Below are 19,238 nucleotides of genomic sequence, written 5' to 3' on the forward strand. Positions count from 1 at the left end.
CTCAGCAGCACAGGGCTAGAACCTTTACATCAGTGGGCACTCAGAGTCAGTGTCTGCTATACCAACACCGGCCACATGGCTCTCACCCCCCCCCCCCCCCCCCCCCCCGCTCCACTCACTGCCTCTACTTTCCTTCTTCCTGTCTATTCCACCCCCTCAACTCCTCTTCCACCCCATCTCTCCCCTCCTCTCCCACCCCATCCCTCCTCTTCCGCCCTCCCCTCCTCTTCCTCCCTCCCCTCCTCTTCCTCCCTCCCATCCTCTTCCTCCCTCCTATCCTCTTCTACCCCCTCCCCTCTTCCCCCTCCCCATCTCTTCCTCCCTCCCCTCCTCTTCCCCCCTCCCCTCCTCTCCCACCCCATCCCTCCTCTTCCTCCCTCCCATCCTCTTCTACCCCCTCCCCTCCTCTTCCTCCCTCCCCTCCTCTTCCCCCCTCCCCTCCTCTCCCACCCCATCCCTCCTCTTCCGCCCTCCCCTCCTCTTCCGCCCTCCCCTCCTCTTCCTCCCTCCCCTCCTCTTCCCCCCTCCCCTCCTCTTCCCCCCTCCCCTCCTCTTCCGCCCTCCCCTCTTCTTCCTCCCTCCCCTCTTCTTCCTCCCTCCCCTCCTCTTCCACCCCCTCCCCTCCTCTTCCTCCCTCCCCTGCTTCTCTAAACTCTCTTTACTGTCACTAACCACGTATCTTACCTTCTCTTTCCCCCTCTTCCCCCTCCCTTACCCACCCTCTTTTATCCCTGCCACCTCCCTCCCTTACTCCACCCCTTCTCCCCTACTCCCTCCCCCCTACTCCCTCTACCTTCTCCCCCTCACTCCTGTCCCTCTCTCCTCTACCCCTCTCCCCTACCCCTCTCCCCTACCCCTCTCCCCTACCCCTCTCCCCTACCCCTCTCCCCTCTCCCCTACCCCTCTCCCCTACCCCTCTCCCCTACCCCTCTCCCCTACCCCTCTACTCTACCCTTCTCCCCTACCCCTCTCCCCTACCCCTCTCCCCTACCCCTCTCCTCTACCCCTCTCCCCTACCCCTCTCCCCTACCCCTCTCCCCTACCCCTCTCCCCTACCCCTCTCCCCTACCCCTCTCCCCTACCCCTCTCCTCTACCCCTCTCCCCTACCCCTCTCCCCTACCCCTCTCCCCTACCCCTCTCCCCTACCCCTCTCCCCTACCCCTCTCCCCTACCCCTCTCCTCTACCCCTCTCCCCTACCCCTCTCCCCTACCCCTCTCCCCTACCCCTCTCCCCTACCCCTCTCCCCTACCCCTCTCCCCTACCCCTCTCCTCTACCCCTCTCCCCTACCCCTCTCCCCTACCCCTCTCCCCTACCCCTCTCCCCTACCCCTCTCCCCTACCCCTCTCCTCTACCCCTCTCCCCTACCCCTCTCCCCTACCCCTCTCCCCTACCCCTCTCCCCTGCCCACCCTCAATTACGGCCCCATTCGCCCCCCCCACTCCACCCACCTTCTCTTCTCTCCTCCCTCAACTTACATACTGCTCTCTCTCTCTCTCTCTCTCTCTTTCAGTGTATGAGGAAATTGTCCAAGAGATGAGCAGAATCAGTGGTAAGTGTCTGCATTTCCAACTCCGACCGGCTCATCAGTGGTTTGGCAAAGAAACAGGCCCTTCGGCATCCTTGCTGCCCCTCCTGCCCATCTACGCTAATCCCATTTGCCTGCATTCCATCCTGTCCTTGTATGCCTTGCTTATTTAAGTCCTGTCTCAAGGTTTGGCTTGGTTCAGTTTATTATTGTCACGTGCACCAAGGTACAGTGAAGAGCTTTTTTGTTGCGTGCTATCCAGTCAGAGAAAAGACTATGCTTACAGTCAAGCTGTCCATAGTGTACAGATAAAGGGTACAACATTTAGTGCAAAGATATAACGTTGATGTCGGACTAAATATGGTTCAAATTAGGTATCTGAATTCAACTCCAACGAGGTATCTGACTCTACCACCTCCCCAAGTCTGCCTTAAACCATCTTCTCTCTCTCACCTTAAACCTAAGCTCTCCTATCGTTGACACCCTTACTATGATGGGATTAATTCATTTCTACTTCCCCCAGAGAGAGTTAGATATAGCTCTTGGGGCTAAAGGAATCAAGGGGGGAAAGCAGGAATGGGGTACTGATTTTGGATGATCAGCCATGATCATATTGAATGGCGGTGCTGGCTCGAAGGGCCGAATGGCCTACTCCCGCACCTATTTTCTATGTTACTATGCTCAGCTTGCTTATGATATCATCAAAGAGTCAAGAGTGTTTTATTGTCATATGTTCCGGATGGAAAAATGAAATTCTCACTTGCAGCAGCACAACAGGTTGCAATCGATGAATTCTGTATTATATCTGGGTAGGATCTACACAGTGAATGGTAGGGCTCTGGGGAATGTTGTAGAGCAGAGAGAGATCTAGGAGTGCAGGCAGATAGTTCATTGAAAGTGCCACTGGAGATAGAAAGGCTTTTGACACAATGGCTTTCAATAGAGGTTGTGGGGTCGTGTTGCAGTTGTATAAGACGTTGGTGAGGCCACATTTAGAATATTGTGTTCAGTTTTGGGCACCATTTTATGGGAAAGATGTCAAGCTGAAAAGGGTGCAGAGATTTACGAGGGTGTTGCTGGGACTCGAGGGCCTGAGCTGTCGGGAGACAATGAGCAGGCTGGGGCTCTGTTCCTTGGAGCGCAGGAGGATCACAAATCATGAGAGGAATAGATCGGGTAAACACACAGAGTCTCTTGCCCAGAGTAGGGGAATCAAGAACCGGAGGACATAGGTTTAAGATGAGGGAGGGAAGATTTAGGAACCTGAGGGGTAACCTTTTACTGAAAGGTTGGTGAGTGTATTGAACGAGTTGCTACTGGAGGAGGTAGTTGAGGCAGGTACTATCAAAACGTTTAAAAAACATTTAAACAATTACATGGATAGGACAAGATAGAGGAATATGGGCCGAATGCAGGCAGGTAGAACTAAAGGGACATGTTGGTCGGTGTGGGCAAGTTGGGCCAAAGTGCCTGTTTCCACTGTAGGCCTCAATGACTCTATTAGAATCAGGGAGTCATACGGTAGAATTTCCTTGTCATGAATAGCTCGTTTGGTGCATTGTAGGGAGAAGGATTTCACCATGTCTGAAAGGAACATATAGAAGGTAGACTGTTAGAATTATGGAATCATAATGCATAGGACCAGGCCTTTCAGCCCACCAAGTCTGTGCCGACCACAGTGGTAACACTTATACCTTATTCCCACATTCATTTTATTCTCCCCACCTTTGCGTCTACTCCCTTTAGATTCTTCCATTCAATTTACAGCGGCCAACCAGCCACATTCGGTCCTTATCTTTGGCCTTTCATATCATCATATCATATATATACAGCCGGAAACAGGCCTTTTCGGCCCTCCAAGTCCGTGCCGCCCAGTGATCCCCGTACATTAACACTATCCTACACCCACTAGGGACAATTTTTACATTTACCCAGCCAATTAACCTACATACCTGTACGTCTTTGGAGTGTGGGAGGAAACCGAAGATCTCGGAGAAAACCCATGCAGGTCACGGGGAGAACGTACAAACTCCTTACAGTGCAGCACCCGTAGTCAGGATCGAACCTGAGTCTCCGGCGCTGCATTCGCTGTAAAGCAGCAACTCTACCGCTGCGCTACCATGCCGCTTTGTTCCAATCAAAGATACTAGTGGAGCAAGATAGACCACTCGACCCGATAAACTGCAGTACGTCACGGCGCCATTTTAGAAGGCAGAAACTTGCAGAAACATTTAAAAAGAAAAATAACAAAAATCTGTGAATTGATAGATGAGATATATTCTGCATTTTAATGGTATCATCACACATACTGTTCCCCCAAAACACTGATTACACTGCGAGAGGCAGAGCGAACGGTGGCTTTTGCCTACTAAAATGGCGGACGTTATGCTCCTTTGCGTACTACACTTCAGTATAGGCGAATTGAACGGAGTGGTCCATCTTGTTCCTCTAGTATCTTTGGTTCCATCCATCTGCCTGTGTCGGTCTATTACCTGTCATGCTTTGTACTGCCTCTCCCCTTTTCCAGCTTTCTTCTTACCCCACCCCTCCCACAATCAATCTGAAGAAGGGTCTTGACAGGAAAACGTCATCTGTTCCTTATCTCCAGAGATGCTGCCTGACCCGCTGAGTTACTCCAGCACTTTGTGTCCTTTTTTATATTAACCAGCGTCTGCAGTTCTTTGTTTGCAAATCTTACAACCCGCCCGTCTTTCGGTTGTGGGTGGAAAATGGAAAACCTAGAGGGATTTCTCTGTTGCAGGGGGAACGTGCAAACTCCATATGGACAGCAGAGATCAGGATTAAACCTGGGTCTCTGTCGCTGTGAGGCAGCAGCTCTACCAGGTGTGCTGCCCATATCACACCAGTGGCAATGAACTGAAAGAAGAAAAATCAGGCTGGGCTCCTAAATAATTCAACATGGGGTGTCCGTCTACATTGCAGAAACCAACAACAGCAGTTGCTGGTTAATACATAAATGAACACAGAGTGCTGGAGTAACCCAGCAGGTCAGGCAGCATCTCTGGAGAATGTGGACAGGTGATGTTTTGGGTCGAGACCCTTCCTCAGTCAAGTTTCGACCTGAAACGCCACCCATCCATGCTCTCCAGAGATGCTGCCTGACCCGCTGAGTTACTCCAGCACTTTGTGTCTGAATTGCACACTGTAAATTTTCAATAGGGTTTTTAACCTGGCATTAAATTCGTCGTAAACTGGGGAAATAGTGAAATGCTTTGTCAAACTGGTATGTGTATGCATTGATTGATGATGTGTTAACTTGTAGGACTATCTGTAAATTGCACTCCAGAAGGAATAAGACTTCAGGCCTACCTGAAGTACTACATGGAGGATATGAAGGTTTTTCTGGTATCACAAGTATGTGTATATTGGAATAAGTGGAATACATGCATGTTATAATTTTTTCCTTTAACTGTTTTTGAATCCATGCACTGTTAAAGGTGCATTAAAGGAAGCCATGTGAGTGGTACACCCCCCACCTGCTGTGAGATGGGGGGAGATGAGGGAGAAGCCAAGTATTTTAGGCGGCACGGTGGCACAGCAGTACAGATGCTGCCTCAAAGCACCAGGGACACGGGTTTGATCCTGACTACGGGTGCTGTCTGTACAGAGTTTGTATGTTCTCTCTGTGACCATGTGGGTTTCCTCCCACACTCCAAAGACGTACAGGTTTGTAGGTTAATTGGTTTTGGTAAAATTATAAATTGTCCCTCGCGTGCAGGGATCGCTGGTCGGCATGGACTTGGTGGGCCGAAGGGCCTGTTTCTGCTTTGTATCTATAAACTAAACTGGACAGGTACTGGGTTAGGGAAGTTGCAGAGCGTGGGTGTACAGCAGGTAGATGGGATCGGTGCAGAGAGGGATATTGTGGACCATTCCTGTGCCTTGTGACGCTACCACTGTTGCCATTTGCACTTATAGAGATGCCAAGATTGCCTCATCTGAGAAGATGAGAATCGGTGGTAGCAAGAACCTGGTTTGGATGCAGATCTGCGAACCGACGGAGAAAGACAAGGGGAAGTACACGATGGAGATTTTTGATGGCAAGACGGGCTACAAGCGGAACCTGGATCTTTCAGGAGAGGGTAAGGCTCTCATTCTAAATACAGGAAATAGAAAGAGTTGATTGAGGGAGAAAGCTTGAAGTAATGGCATCCAAAAATCATTGTTAATTATACATCATTGAAATGGCCCGCAGAGTTACTCCAGCATTTTGTGTCTATCTTCGGTGTAAACCAGCATCTGCAATTCCTTCCTACACAGACATAAATACCTTGTGGATAGAATCTGTTCACTGTTTGATGCTTGCTAAGATCTCTCTTTGATTTACGTTGCAGTTTATACCGAGGCATATAATGAATTCCAGAAACTCAAGTAAGTTTCAATGTCCTATAAATATTTCATTGAATAGCCCTACAATTTTACGGCACATAGGAACATTAAGTGATAAACAACGGTCCTTGAGTTTTAAGGCTGACACTTTACTAAATTCTATTTTCTGATTTTCTTTTACAGAGCTGCAGCTTTTGCTGAAAAGTGTAAGTGTTCGAATCTTGCAATTTATTGTATGGATGTAACACAAAACCAAACAGGGTCTAAATTGATGCCATGAATTATTATTGACACTCTCTCTTTCTCTCTCTCTCTCTTTAGGTCGTGGTAAAGTGTTGGGCGGATTGCCTGATGTGGTCACTATCATGGAAGGAAAGGTAAGATAAAGGGGACGGTGGCATTCACCAGGCCCAAGCTCACCAGTGGTGCAGCGGTAGAGTTGCTGCTTTACAGCACCAGGGACCTGGATTCGATCCTGAACTCAGGGGCTGTCTGTACGGAGTTTGTACGTTTTCCCTGTGACGGCGTAGGTTTTCTCCGGGTGTTCCGGTTTCCTCCCACGCTCCAAAGACGTGCAGGTTTATAGGTTAATTAGCTTCTGTAAATTGTCCCAAGTGTGTAGGATAGAACTAGTTTGAACAGGTGGTCTCGGTGGGCCGAAGGACCCGTTTCCACAGGGTATCGCTAAACTAAACTAATAAACAGTGCAGGTACAAGACGTATTTCACCCTTCCCTACTCTTCATGCTATCCAGACACCTCAGAAATGGCATCCCTTCAACCAAATGGGAACAAGAGAGACAACTGCAAGTGTCTCCATTTTACTTCACTGCAAAATCTATCTCAAAAGTAGGCCTACTTTGAATAATCTCCTCCCTACCTTCACAGATGCTGTCTGGCTCTCTGAGTTTCTACAGTACCTCACTCTAACCGGGGGGGGGGGGGGGGGGGGGGGGGGGTGTTTGAAACCACAGTTTTCACCCCTTGTAGCTTTGTGAACCTGTAACATTTAACAGGTACATTGGATCAGAAATTCTTGAAATAGTCACTCGGGTTGTTTCAACCTCCCTCCTTTTCAGCACAGAAAAATCTGTAGATGATATTAATCAGTGGATTATTTTGGATAAAACTTCAACCTTTAGTTTTAGAGATACTGTGTGGAAATGGGCCCTTAGGCCCACCGAGTCCACGCCGAAGAACAATAACATACACACTAGTTCTCTGTTTGCCCATTTTTGCATCCTGCCTACTTGGGGCAATTTACAAAAGCCAATTAACCTACAAACCCGCATGTCTTTGGAGTGAGGGAGGAAACCGGAGCACTTGGAGGAAACCCACGCGGTCACAGGGAGAATAGAAACATAGAAAATAGGTGCAGGAGTAGGCCATTCGGCCCTTTGAGCCTGCACCGCCATTCAATATGATCATGGCTGATCATCCAGCTCAGTATCCTGTACCTGCCTTCTCTCCATACCCCCTGATCCCTTTAGCCACAAGGGCCACATCTAACTCCCTCTTAAATATAGCCAATGAACTGGCCTCAACTACCCTCTGTGGCAGAGAATTCCACAGACTCACCACTCTCTGTGTGAAAAAATGTTTTCTCATCTCGGTCCTAAAAGACTTCCCCCTTATCCTTAAGCTGTGACCCCTGGTTCTGGACTCCCCCAACATCGGGAACAATCTTCCCGCATCTAGCCTCTCCAACCCCTTAAGAATTTTATATGTTTCTATAAGATCCCCCCTCAGTCTTCTAAATTCCAGCGAGTACAAGCCTAGTCTATCCAGTCTTTCTTCATATGAAAGTCCCGCCATCCCAGGGATCAATCTGGTGAACCTTCTCTGTACTCCCTCTAAGGGTCAATGGTCAATCTCCGTCCAGACCAGGCCCATAGTCAGGATCGAACCTTGGTCTCTTGCACTGTGAGGCAACAACTCTACCGCTGCACCACTGTGCTGCCCCTATTTCCATCACAAAGAGTTTGAGCATTCTCAATTCCAGTTCTGTATTCTGAACTGTGAAGGGCCAAACTATCTTCTAAACCAGAGATATTCTGGCCATTTCCCAGCTGATTACTGTCAATGGCATTGGACTACAACCCATTGAGGCTTTGGGATGTAACTATACACAGTTAATAGGCTTAGTTTAGTTTATTATTGTCATGTGTACCGAGATACAGTGAATAGAGTGATACAGTGGGATTTCTCCGAGTGCTCCGGTTTCCCCCCACATCCCAAAGATGTGCAGGTTTGTACTATTCTGTCAATTGTCCCTGTAAAATGTGTAGGATGGAAATAATGTACGGGGTGATCGCTGGTCACAAGTTATGGGAGTAGAATTAGACCATTCAGCCCATCGAGTCCATTCCGCCATTCAATCATGGCTGATCTCTGCCTCCAAATCCCATTTTCCTGCCTTCTCCCCAAAACCCTTGACACCCGTTCTAATCAGGAATCTGTCTACCTCTGCCTTAAAAATATCCACTGACATGGCCTCCACAGCACTGCGTTGCAATGTATTCCACAGATTAACTACCCTCTGACTCAAGAGGTTCCTCCTCAACTCCTTTCTAAAAGAGCGCCCTTTCTATTCTGAGGTTATGGCCTCTGGTCCTAGACTCTCCCACCAGTGGAAACATCCTCACTACATCCACCCTATCTATGCCTTTCATTATTCTGTAAGTTAACCTGGTCGGCATGGACTCGGTGGGCGAAGGGCCTGTTTCCGCGCTGCGTGACTCTACAACAGTAAATGATGCGAGGGGGTTGATGAGGGTTTTAACTCACTTGTGTGCTGCAGACTCTGAGCCTCACCTCCACTGTGTTCGGAGACCCGACCCCTGAGGTGACCTGGCTGAAGAACGACATGGACCTGGAGTTGAACGATCGCCACTATGCCACGCTGGAGCAGGGCAAGTTTGCTTCCCTCACCATCAAGGGCATCACCACGGACGATTCGGGCAATTATGGCATTAACGTCAGGAACAAGTTTGGTGGCGAGACCATCGATGTCACCGTAAGTGTGTACAAACATGGCGAGGCAATACCCGAGGTAAAGAGAGGGGTGGTAGCTCCTCCACCCACCCCTCCTCCGAGTCCCAAGCCCGCTGAAGCTCCAAAGGGGACAAAGTCCGGCAGAAGAAAGTGAGGCGAGGATGAGTTTGGAAGTTTGGTAACTTATTGTACACTTGGCTTGAACTGCAGTGAACTATTACAATGTGAAGCTTAATGTAGAAACTGAAAGTCCCTCTTAGGCTGCCCCCCCCCCCTCCCCCTGCATTTCCCCTTTAAATGGTGCTAATATTTAACTTGTCAAGTCACGTCAGCGCCGGCCCTTCTGGTGAATGCTGGCAATGAATGCTGACACACGGGATTTTCAGTGCTGGCCCTACTGGCTAAAACTGGTGATGTGTGTTAGTTGGTTTTGACACGGAGGGTTTCGGTGCCGGCCCACTTGGCGAATGTTGGCAAAGAGCTTGGACACTGAGGGGGGTTTCAGTGTTGTCCCCCCGAGCTAACGTTGTCAATGAGTGTTGACAAAGTCACTCATTGACCCAACCACAACCTTATCCAGCTTCCCTGCTAAGGCCAAGGAGTTGCAGAAGCAGCAGATCTCCACTTTGATGCTCATTAGTGAACGATACCGATCCCTGGCTGCTTACAGAGGGACATAGCTTATCAATGCAACAGGCCCCAGGCAGAGGCTGTGAATGCATCTCTTTTGCTGATCGTGGAAGCATACTTGCACCGAGGCAGAGGGTGACAATGAGTCTCAGAGGGCCCTTTCAAACTAATTGCTACTTCCAAAGGGCTAAAACAAAGCAAGTGAACACCAACCCTTGGCCAGATATCACATCACTTGACTAATGTTCGTCATGTTTTGTCATGCTTTGCACCAATAAAAAACGCCTTTCACGGCAATGTTGAATCTTCACCTGTGTTCCCGTCTTCCACTCTTGTCGAGGCATGAATCAAATTTTGCTTCGAATCACACGTAAAATAAACCTTCTGCACCATGGCATTCATATTATCATTAGATTCACCAGTAGCACAATAACAACACTATTGTAATAACAATAACAGGACACAGTCTGGAAAAGGGTCTTGACCCCTGAAACGTCACCCATCCCTTTTCTCCAGAGATGCTGCCTGACCTGCTGAGTTACTCCAGCATTTTATGTCTATCTTCACAATTACAACGTGTGTGTATGAAAGCAAAGAGCAACAGATCTTCACTCACTCTGAGCGCTCTCTCTCTCTCTCTCTTCTCTGTACTCACTTCAAGGATCTCTTGGGAGAGGGGGAGTTCTGAGGAAGCTGAGAAAATAAAACAATCTAAGTCAACCAGTTGACAGAGGTGAGCGCAGGTAGACAGGTGTCTTGTGCACATGGACGGTTTATGCAACTTGGGTTCATTCACAAGTTTGGTGGCGAGACGATCGATGTCGCTGTACGTGTCAAACTCGGAGGGGGCAATACCTGTGGTAAAGAGAGGGGTTGCAGCCCCTCCACTTCTTCCGAGTCCCAAGCCTCCTGAATCCCTAAAGGGTAGAAAGTCTGGCAGAAGAAAGTGAAGCTAAGATGATTGAAAGTACGTGATCAGATTCAAATTATCATGTGCCTGCGCTGCCCCAGCAGCTGCGGCCTGCCTGCCTAATCTGAGGAAAGACATTCTAGCCTTAGAGGGAGTACAGAGAAGGTTCGCCAGATTGATCCCTGGGATGGCAGGGCTTTCATATGAAGAAAGACTGGATAGACTGGGCTTGTACTCGCTGGAATTTAGAAGACTGAGGGGGGATCTTATTGAAACATATAAAATTCTTAAGGGGTTGGAGAGGCTAGATGCAGGAAGATTGTTCCCGATGTTGGGGAAGTCCAGAACCAGGGGTCACAGCTTAAGGATAAGGGGGAAGTCTTTTAGGACCGAGATGAGAAAACATTTCTTCACACAGAGTGGTGAGTCTGTGGAATTCTCTGCCACAGAAGGTAGTTGAGGCCAGTTCATTGGCTATATTTAAGAGGGAGTTAGATGTGGCCCTTGTGGCTAAAGGGATCAGGGGGTATGGAGAGAAGGCAGATACAGGTTACTGAGCTGGATGATCAGCCATGATCATATTGAATGGCGGTGCAGGCTCGTAGGGCCGAATGGCCTACTCCTGCACCTATTTTCTATGTTTCTATGTTTGTCTTTTGTGTTTTTTGTCTTAATTGTAGTGTTTAGATATGATGTAGTGTTTTTTGTGGTTATGTGTTATGTGGTGGGGGGGGGACTGTGAAATTGTCTCTTCCGAACGGAGACGCAACCTTTGTTTCCTGGGTGGTGTCTCCGTTCCCGCTGCGGCCTACCATCGGCCAAACACCTGGAGCTGGCGGCCTCCACCTGGGACCACCTGGGCTCTGGTTCGCAGAGCCTGCGGACCAGACTCACCATCTGCGGAGCTGGCCGCCTTCGGAGGCTACTTCGGCCGCGTGGACGTCGGAAGCTCGCAGGCAGATGGGGGCCGACATCAGGAGCTCCGGCAACGGCAGCGTCTTCACCCGCCCCGAATCGCGGGGCTTGGGTCGGCCCACCGCGGACCTTTCACCGTCTGGCGGGCCTGGAATAGGCCGCGGGTTTTTCTCTGCCCGGCGGGGGCTTCAATGTCGGGAGCCACGACCGCCCCGACGTGGCAAGTTCAACAGCCTGACCGCGGGAGAAGACGGCAGGGGAAGAGAAAAGACATTCTGGCCTTCCATCACAGTGAGGAGGGGACTGGAGGAGACTCACTGTGATGGATGTTTCTTTTTGTTTGGTGTTGGTTTATGATTGTGTATGTTATTGCATATTTTTATTGCTTATTTTTATTGGTCTTATTGTTGGACTGTGGGTAATCTTTCATTTCACTACACATTTATGTGTATGTGACAAATAAATTGACTATGTTGACTATTCTCCAACCCCTCTAATATGTCAGCCATAGCTGTTGCTTCAGCTCCTGAATAGAATTGTAGAGGACAGCTCTCCCCTGTTATATCTACACCTGTAAGAAGACCAGAGAAATAGCAATTTGTTACCTACTGATATCTCTCCCTCAACTTTTTAGTGAGTCCTCACCAAACAAGGGGTCCTTTAGACAATGCACAACAAGGCCGCCGAGGCAGTGGAGGTTTTGTACATGATTTGTAATGAGGCTAATAGATAGTTTAGTTTACTTTATATGTTGTCACGTGTACTGAGGTACAGTGAGAAGCTTTTGTTGCGTGCGAGCCAGTCAATAGACAATAGGTGCAGGAGTAGGCCATTCGGCCCTTCGAGCCAGCACTGCCATTCAATGTGATCATGGCTGATCATTCTCAATCAGTACCCCGTTCCTGCCTTCTCCCTATACCCCCTGACTCCGCTATCCTTAAGAACTCTATCTAGCTCTCTCTTGAATGCATTCAGAGAATTGGCCTCCACTGCCTTCTGAGGCAGAGAATTCCACAGATTCACAACTCTCTGACTGAAAAAGTTTACAATCGAACCATCCACAGTGTACATGATAACGTGAATAACATTTAGTGCAAGATAAAGCCAGTAAAGTCAAAGATAGTCCGAGTGTCTCCAATGAAGTAGGTAGTAGTTCAGGACCGCTCAATTGCCTGATAACCATCCTACCACAATTAGAGGGCAGTCCAAAACTACTATCTTCCTCACTGGAGATGCTATCCATTTTAACCAGAGGTGATAGTTTTAAAATTGAGGTCATTTTACACCGAACAACGCCTTTTCACGTGCAATCAGACAGATGTCGGGAGGATATGGGCTAAATGCAGGCAGGTGGGACTCGTGAACATGTTGGCCGGTGTGGGCACTGTATGACTCTAACCTTGCGGTAGTCCTGTGGCACTATGACATTCACATCACCGCGATCCCCTCTATAATCTGACTTGTTCCCAATGTTGGGGAAGTCCAGAACAAGGGGCCACAGTTTAAGAATAAGGGGTAGGCCATTTAGAACGGAGATGAGGAAGAACTTTTTCAGTCAGAGGGTGGTGAAGGTGTGGAATTCTCTGCCTCAGAAGGCAGTGGAGGCCAGTTCGTTGGATGCTTTCAAGAGAGAGCTGGATAGAGCTCTTAAGGATAGCGGAGTGAGGGGGTATGGGGAGAAGGCAGGAACGGGGTACTGATTGAGAGTGATCAGCCATGATCGCATTGAATGGCGGTGCTGGCTCGAAGGGCTGAATGACCTACTCCTGCACCTATTGTCTATTGTCTATTGTCTATTCTGCCAAGGTGCATGTTCATCCTTCAACACTGTCAGCATTCCCGGGCTTCGGTTGAAGTGGCGCTGACAGAATTTTAATCTTTAAATTAACTTGTATTCTTTTATCATTGCAAATATTTACAGTGTAAGGCAAAAATATAAATCATTTGTGCACATTCTGAGCGGCAATTATCTTATAATTACAATGAATCATGTAGTATTTGTTCTTCAGCCATCATTAATTTTTAAAATGCAAGTAGGATGTGGCTCCAAACTAAAACCACCCAACCTTAAATGACAACTTTTTATATCACTGTTATGGTCAATAAGAAACCTTGTCTTTGACCTTTAACAATTCATATTGTACATAGAGTATTCTCCAAAGGAGAACAACGTGAAATATTTAAGGTGAACTTAAAAAGGATGTTTCAACTTGTTCAAATGTAATTCCTATGAGCAAGAGGCATCTTGTGGCCCCTTGTTCTGGACTTTGATTGTGTTGTGCTGTTTTTTATTCCAGGAACTGCCTTTGTTTCATTATTAGTGATTAACTGTTCATTTATTCCACTTCTACTTCTAAAACATGACTGCGTAAATTGGTTGTCACTCTTGTTGGATTGCACCAGCGAGTACATTTTCATCGACTGCGTAAAATTGGTTGTCACGCTTGTTGGATTGCACTAGGCGAGTGCATTTCCATTGACTGTCAGGGACTTGATTTAGTTTGGAGATACAGCGTGGCAACTTGCCCTCCGGGAGCCCACCGAGTCCGTGCCGACCAGCGATCCCTGCATTTCCAATATCCTGCACACACTAGAGACAATTTACAATTTTACTGAAGCCAATTAACCTGCACGTCTTTGGAGTGTGGGAGGTAACCAGAGCACCCGGAGAAAACCCATGGGGGTCATAGGGGGAACATGCAAACTCCGAACAGACAGCACCCGTAGTCAAGATCGAATCTGGGTCTCTGGCGCTGTGAGGCAGCAACTTTACCGCTGCGCAACTGTGCCGCCCCTAATTTGATTATTGAGCATGTGTTCTGCATGTAAACATTGGATGAAGTTAATGGTAAGACTGGTGTAAAGGAAACTTGTGTTGTGTTGAGCCAGGTGCTGCTGTAGGTAGCACTTCTCTCTTTACCAAGCCTTTCCCCTGATCTCATTTTATGGGCTGTGCGAATAGAAATATCAGCTCACACACTGCAAATAGTGGAACGTAGAACAGTACAGCAAAGCAACAGGCCTTTCAGCCCACAATGTCTGTGCAGAACATGACGCCAAAACCAAATCTTATCTGCCTGCACTTAACCACATTCCATATATATATGTGTGTGTATATATATATGTATATATACTTCTACATCTGGGGTCTTGAGTGGCACAGTGGCACAGCGATAGAGTTGCTTCCTCACAGCGCCAGAGACCCGGGTTCAATCCTATCCATGGGTGCTGTCTGCACGGAGTTTGTACGTTCTCTCTGCGACAGTGTGGATTTTCTCCGGGTGCTTTGGTTTCCTCCCACCCTCTGAAGACATGCTGGTTTGTAGGTTAATTAGCTCTCTGTAAATTGTAAATTGTCCCTAGTGTGTAAGATAGAAATAGTGTAAAGGTGTTTGCTGGTCAGCGCGGACTCGGTGGGCCAAAGGGCCTGTTTCCACGCAGTATCTCTAATCTAAACTAAACTTGAGCAAATCAAAGTTTTGGAGGAGGTCAGTGAGTCAGGCAGCACTTGTGGAGGGAATGAACTGACAATGTTTCTGGACAGCTTCGTAGATAGACACAAAATGCTGGGGTAACTCAGCGGGACAGGCAGCATCTCTGGAGAGAAGGAATTGGTGACGTTTCGGGTCAACACCCTTCTTCAGACTAGGGTCTGGTCAGCTTCCTTCCTTAGACTTAGCGATGGTCTAACATAGGGTCCTGACCCGAAGAAGGCTCAGGGGTCCCGACCCAAAACGTCATCATCCATGTTCTCCAGAGACACTGCCTGTAGGAATTCCTCAGTCTGAAGAGGGGCCTCGACTGCAACTTCACCTTTAGTTTAGCTTTTATTTTTTTAAATTTTAGTTTTAGAGATACAGCACGGAAACAGGCCCTTCGGCCCACCGAGTCCGTACCGACCAGCGATCCCCGCACGCACAAGGGACAATTTACATTTATACCAAGCCAATTAAATCTACCAACCTGCACGTCTTTGGAGTGCGGGAGGAAGATCTTGGAGAAAACCCACGTGGTCACGGGGAGAACGTACAAGCGCAGAGTTGCTGCCGCACATCACCAGAGACCCGGGTTCGATCCCGACTGCGGGTGCTGTCTGCACGGAATTTGTATGTTCTCCCCATGACCACATGGGTTTTCTCTGGGAGCTCCGGTTTCCTCCCACGCTCCAAAGATGTACAGGTTTGTAGTCTAATTGGCTTCGGTAAAATTGTAAATTGGCCCTACTGGGTGTTGGATAGTATTAGTGTGCGAGGATCGCTGGTTGGTGCAGACTCGGTGTGCTGAAGGGCCTGTTTCCGGGCTGCATCTCTAAACTAAACTAAACTAAAAAATATTCCTAAATGCTGAAGTCCTGCCATTCGGCTTCCAATCATGACACTGATTCAGTTTTGACAGAAGAGATTAGGTTGAACTCTTTGACTGATACGGTGAATTAATTCTGCAATGCCAACGGGTTTAGTTACACAGTTATTTCTCAGCTCACTTGAGATCTAATTATCCATGACCAGTTAGGCAGTGGATGGAATTTAAAGTAAAGGACTTAATCAAGTGCCACTTTCTACTGTTAAAGCTTCGATTAAATATAAACAAATCACTATGTATTTCCACTGTGGAACTTTTTATTTTGCACTCTGGCTTTCACGGTGGTAAAGGAGATAGCAGAATGGATTAGGGGCACGGTGGGGCAGCGGTAGAGATGTTGCCTTACAGCGCTTGCAGCGCCGGAGACCCAGGTTCGATCCCAACCACTGTCTACGGAGTTTGTACTTTCTCCCTGTGTAAGCATGGGTTTTCTCCGAGATCGTCAGTTTTCTCCCACACTCCAAAGATGTACAGGTTTGCAGGTTAATTAGTTTTGTGTATGTGTAAATCGTCCTTAGTGTGTGTAGGATAGTGTCAATGTGCGGGGATCGCTGGTCGGCGCGGACTCGGTGGGCCGAAGGGCCTGTTTCCGCGCTGTATCTCTAGACATCAGTTGAGTGATAAACAGCTCGTCTTTGCTCATTTTGTATTTTCTTCTCCCTCCATCAAAATTAACACAATTACTAAAGCAAAGAGTAAATTACATATTTTGACAGAATAATCACTAATAATTTTCTGTTGATTTTGATAAAAGAAGGGCTGTTATGGAGAGGCAGTTTGCTTGTTGGTCTATCATTTTACTTTTGACGCATCATAAAGCTCATATCTGATATAAGCCCTTAATAAACATGATCATGAATTCCACATGAAGGAGTTAGGGGAGAAAAAAGTCAGTATTTTAGAGTCATACAGTGATACATTGTGAAAACAGGCCCTTCAGCCAAAGTCCCAGCTGCACTAGTCCCACCTGCATGCATTTGGTCCACATCGCTCCAAACTTGGCCTATCCATGTACCTGTCTAACTGTTGGGATGGTCCCTGCCTCAACTACCTCCTCTGGCAGCTTGTTCCATACACCCACCACCCTTTGTGTGAAAAAGTCACCCCTCTGATTCCTATTAAATCTTTTCCCCATCACCTTAAACCGATATCCTCTGGTCCTCCATTCACCAACTCTGGGCGAGAGACTCTGCATTGACCCGATTTAGTGAGAATGGATTTGTTTCGTAAACACCAACCTTTTGTTTTTGCCAATTCAGTCATTCTTTGTTTCTGATTTTGATTAGCTAGTGGGAAGATCTATAATTATTTAAGAGTTCCCAAAACCTTTTTCTACTTCTTCTTCTTAAGCCCTTGACTCCTCTAGGGAGCATAGGCAATTGACAAATGTCTTCTACCTCACTCGGTTGTTGGCGGTTCTTTCGAGATCTCCCCAGTTGAGCCAACTACCAGACATTTCTGCCTGGACACCTCTTCTCCAGCTGTTCCTGGGGAGACCTCTTTTCCTTTTTCCTTGAGGGTTCCATTTCAGGGCTTGCCGGGTGATGTTTGTGGCAGGTTTTCTGAGGGTGTGTCCAATCCAACTCCATTTTCTCTTTCGAATTTGTACGTCAATGGGATCCTGGCTTGTTCTTTTCCACGGGTCCACATTGCTTACTTTGTCTCTCCACCAGATGTTTAGTATTCTCCTGAGGCAGGTGTTAATGAATGTTTGCAGCCTGTTTGTTGTGTGTTTTGTTGTTTTCCATGTCTCTGATCCATACAGCATCACCTGCTTCACATTTGAATTAAAGATGCATATTTTGGTGTTGATTGAGATGTATTTTGAACTCCAGATCTTCCTGAGCATGTTAAACACCACCCTAGCCTTATTGATTCTGCTTTTTATGTCTGCATCTGCCCCTCCGGTGGTGTCCACAATACTGCCTAGGTATGTGAATGATTCTACCTCCTCCAGGGCAGTGCTGTGCATGAGGATAGGGGTTGCTGGTTTTGGAATGGATCTTCATCACCTGTGCCTTTGCTGTATCGGGACAAAGCCAAAACCTTCTGCTGCCCTCAAATTGAGTACGAGAGGGAACAGATATGCAAAAAAAGATTTGGAAAGTACAGGGAAATTACAGAAATCAATGCATAGATGTAACTGTTCAAGAAATGATGGAAGAATTAAATGTTACAGGGAGCAGGGATGAATGGGAAAATGTCGTTTTAGTTTTTAGTTTAGAGATACAGCACGGAAACAGGCCCTTCGTCCATGCTGACCAGCAATCTCCATTCACTAACACGATCCAACACACTAGGGACAATTTACATTATACCAAGTCAAAATAACCTACAAACCTGTACATCTTTGGGAAATCTGAAGGTATCCCTCAATCTGAAGAAGGGACCCGACACCAAACAACGTCTGCCCATTTCATCCGCAGATGCTGCCTGACCCGCTGAGTTCCTCCAGCACTTTATATTTTGCTCATGAATGAGAAAATAATTGGCATGATGCACCGTAAAGGCTTAATTTCAATGTATGTCTACTTTTTAGACTCTATTTTAGAGATACAGTGCAGAAACTGAGGCCGCACTGCGGAATCTGATGAGTGGTTCTCAGAGTCAAACCATAGGTAAAAAGACAGTTTAAAAAGAGCGCCAAAGGGACACAGGTAAAAAGACAGATCCTTCATTGCTTCTACTCTGGGGCTTTAGAGAGCATCCTGTCCGGCAACATTACAGTCTGGTTTGGGAACAGCTCTGCCCAGGACAGGAAGGCCCTGCAGAGAGTAGTGCGTTCGGCAGAACACACCATGGGAACTACACTCGCCCCCTGCAGGACCTATACATCAGGAGGTGCAGATCCAGAACAAGCAAGATTATGAGGGACCCCTACCATCCCAGCAACGGACTGTTCCAGATGCTACGATCAGGCAAACGCCTCCGCTGTCATGCTGTGAAAACGGAGAGGATGAGACGGAGTTTCTTCCCACAGGCCATCAGGACTGTTATCTTTTATAACTCCTGGGACTAAATTTTGTCTTCTCTGTATTAACTTTAATTTATATGCTGTAACTGTAATTCTCTTTTTACACAATCCGCAGGCATTGCCACTTTCATTTCACTGCACATCGTGTATGTGTATGTGACAAATAAACTTGACTTGACTTGAGTTTAAAAAGAGCGCCAAAGGGACGCTAGCAGTCAGTCAGAAAAGGTCAGAGAGCAGGAGCAAGGACGACCTTTGGCTGAAAGTAAGTAGGTGATAATTGCAGGTAAAAAGACAGTTTAAAAAGAGCGCCAAAAGGACGCTAGCAGTCAGTCAATGAAGCGCCTACCTCCAAGCTCGTCAGGAAGGCAGGATAGAAGTGAGTACATGGGTTGGCTGATCAATTAAATTAGGTCTGGTAAATTGGCCAATTAGGTAATTTAGAGACTGATATTACCTAGGGTGCAGCCCTGTTGAGGGAAGTGCCCTGTGAGAAAGGTGTGAGTCTTCGGCGAGGAGGCTGAGGTGAGGAGGTTACACTTGTTTTTGAGCCTGATTTGTTTTTAGACAATAAAG

The 19,238-nt window shown here is 47.5% G+C and overlaps 1 protein-coding gene across 1 annotated transcript in view; it reads left to right on the plus strand.

Moving 5' to 3' along the window:
* Positions 1 to 9,779, plus strand: part of LOC144593398 (myomesin-2-like) — a 114,419-nt gene extending 104,640 nt beyond the window's left edge. Inside the window, 8 exon segments of the mRNA XM_078398902.1 lie at positions 1,514 to 1,552; positions 4,812 to 4,888; positions 4,890 to 4,903; positions 5,468 to 5,631; positions 5,884 to 5,920; positions 6,062 to 6,084; positions 6,200 to 6,255; positions 8,678 to 9,779. Of these exon segments, the coding sequence (XP_078255028.1) occupies positions 1,514 to 1,552; positions 4,812 to 4,888; positions 4,890 to 4,903; positions 5,468 to 5,631; positions 5,884 to 5,920; positions 6,062 to 6,084; positions 6,200 to 6,255; positions 8,678 to 9,025 (758 nt within the window). The 3' untranslated portion in view covers positions 9,026 to 9,779.
* Positions 9,780 to 19,238: the final 9,459 nt, after the last annotated feature.

Source organism: Rhinoraja longicauda, chromosome 5, assembly GCF_053455715.1.
Source record: "Rhinoraja longicauda isolate Sanriku21f chromosome 5, sRhiLon1.1, whole genome shotgun sequence".
Lineage (NCBI taxonomy): Eukaryota > Metazoa > Chordata > Chondrichthyes > Rajiformes > Arhynchobatidae > Rhinoraja > Rhinoraja longicauda.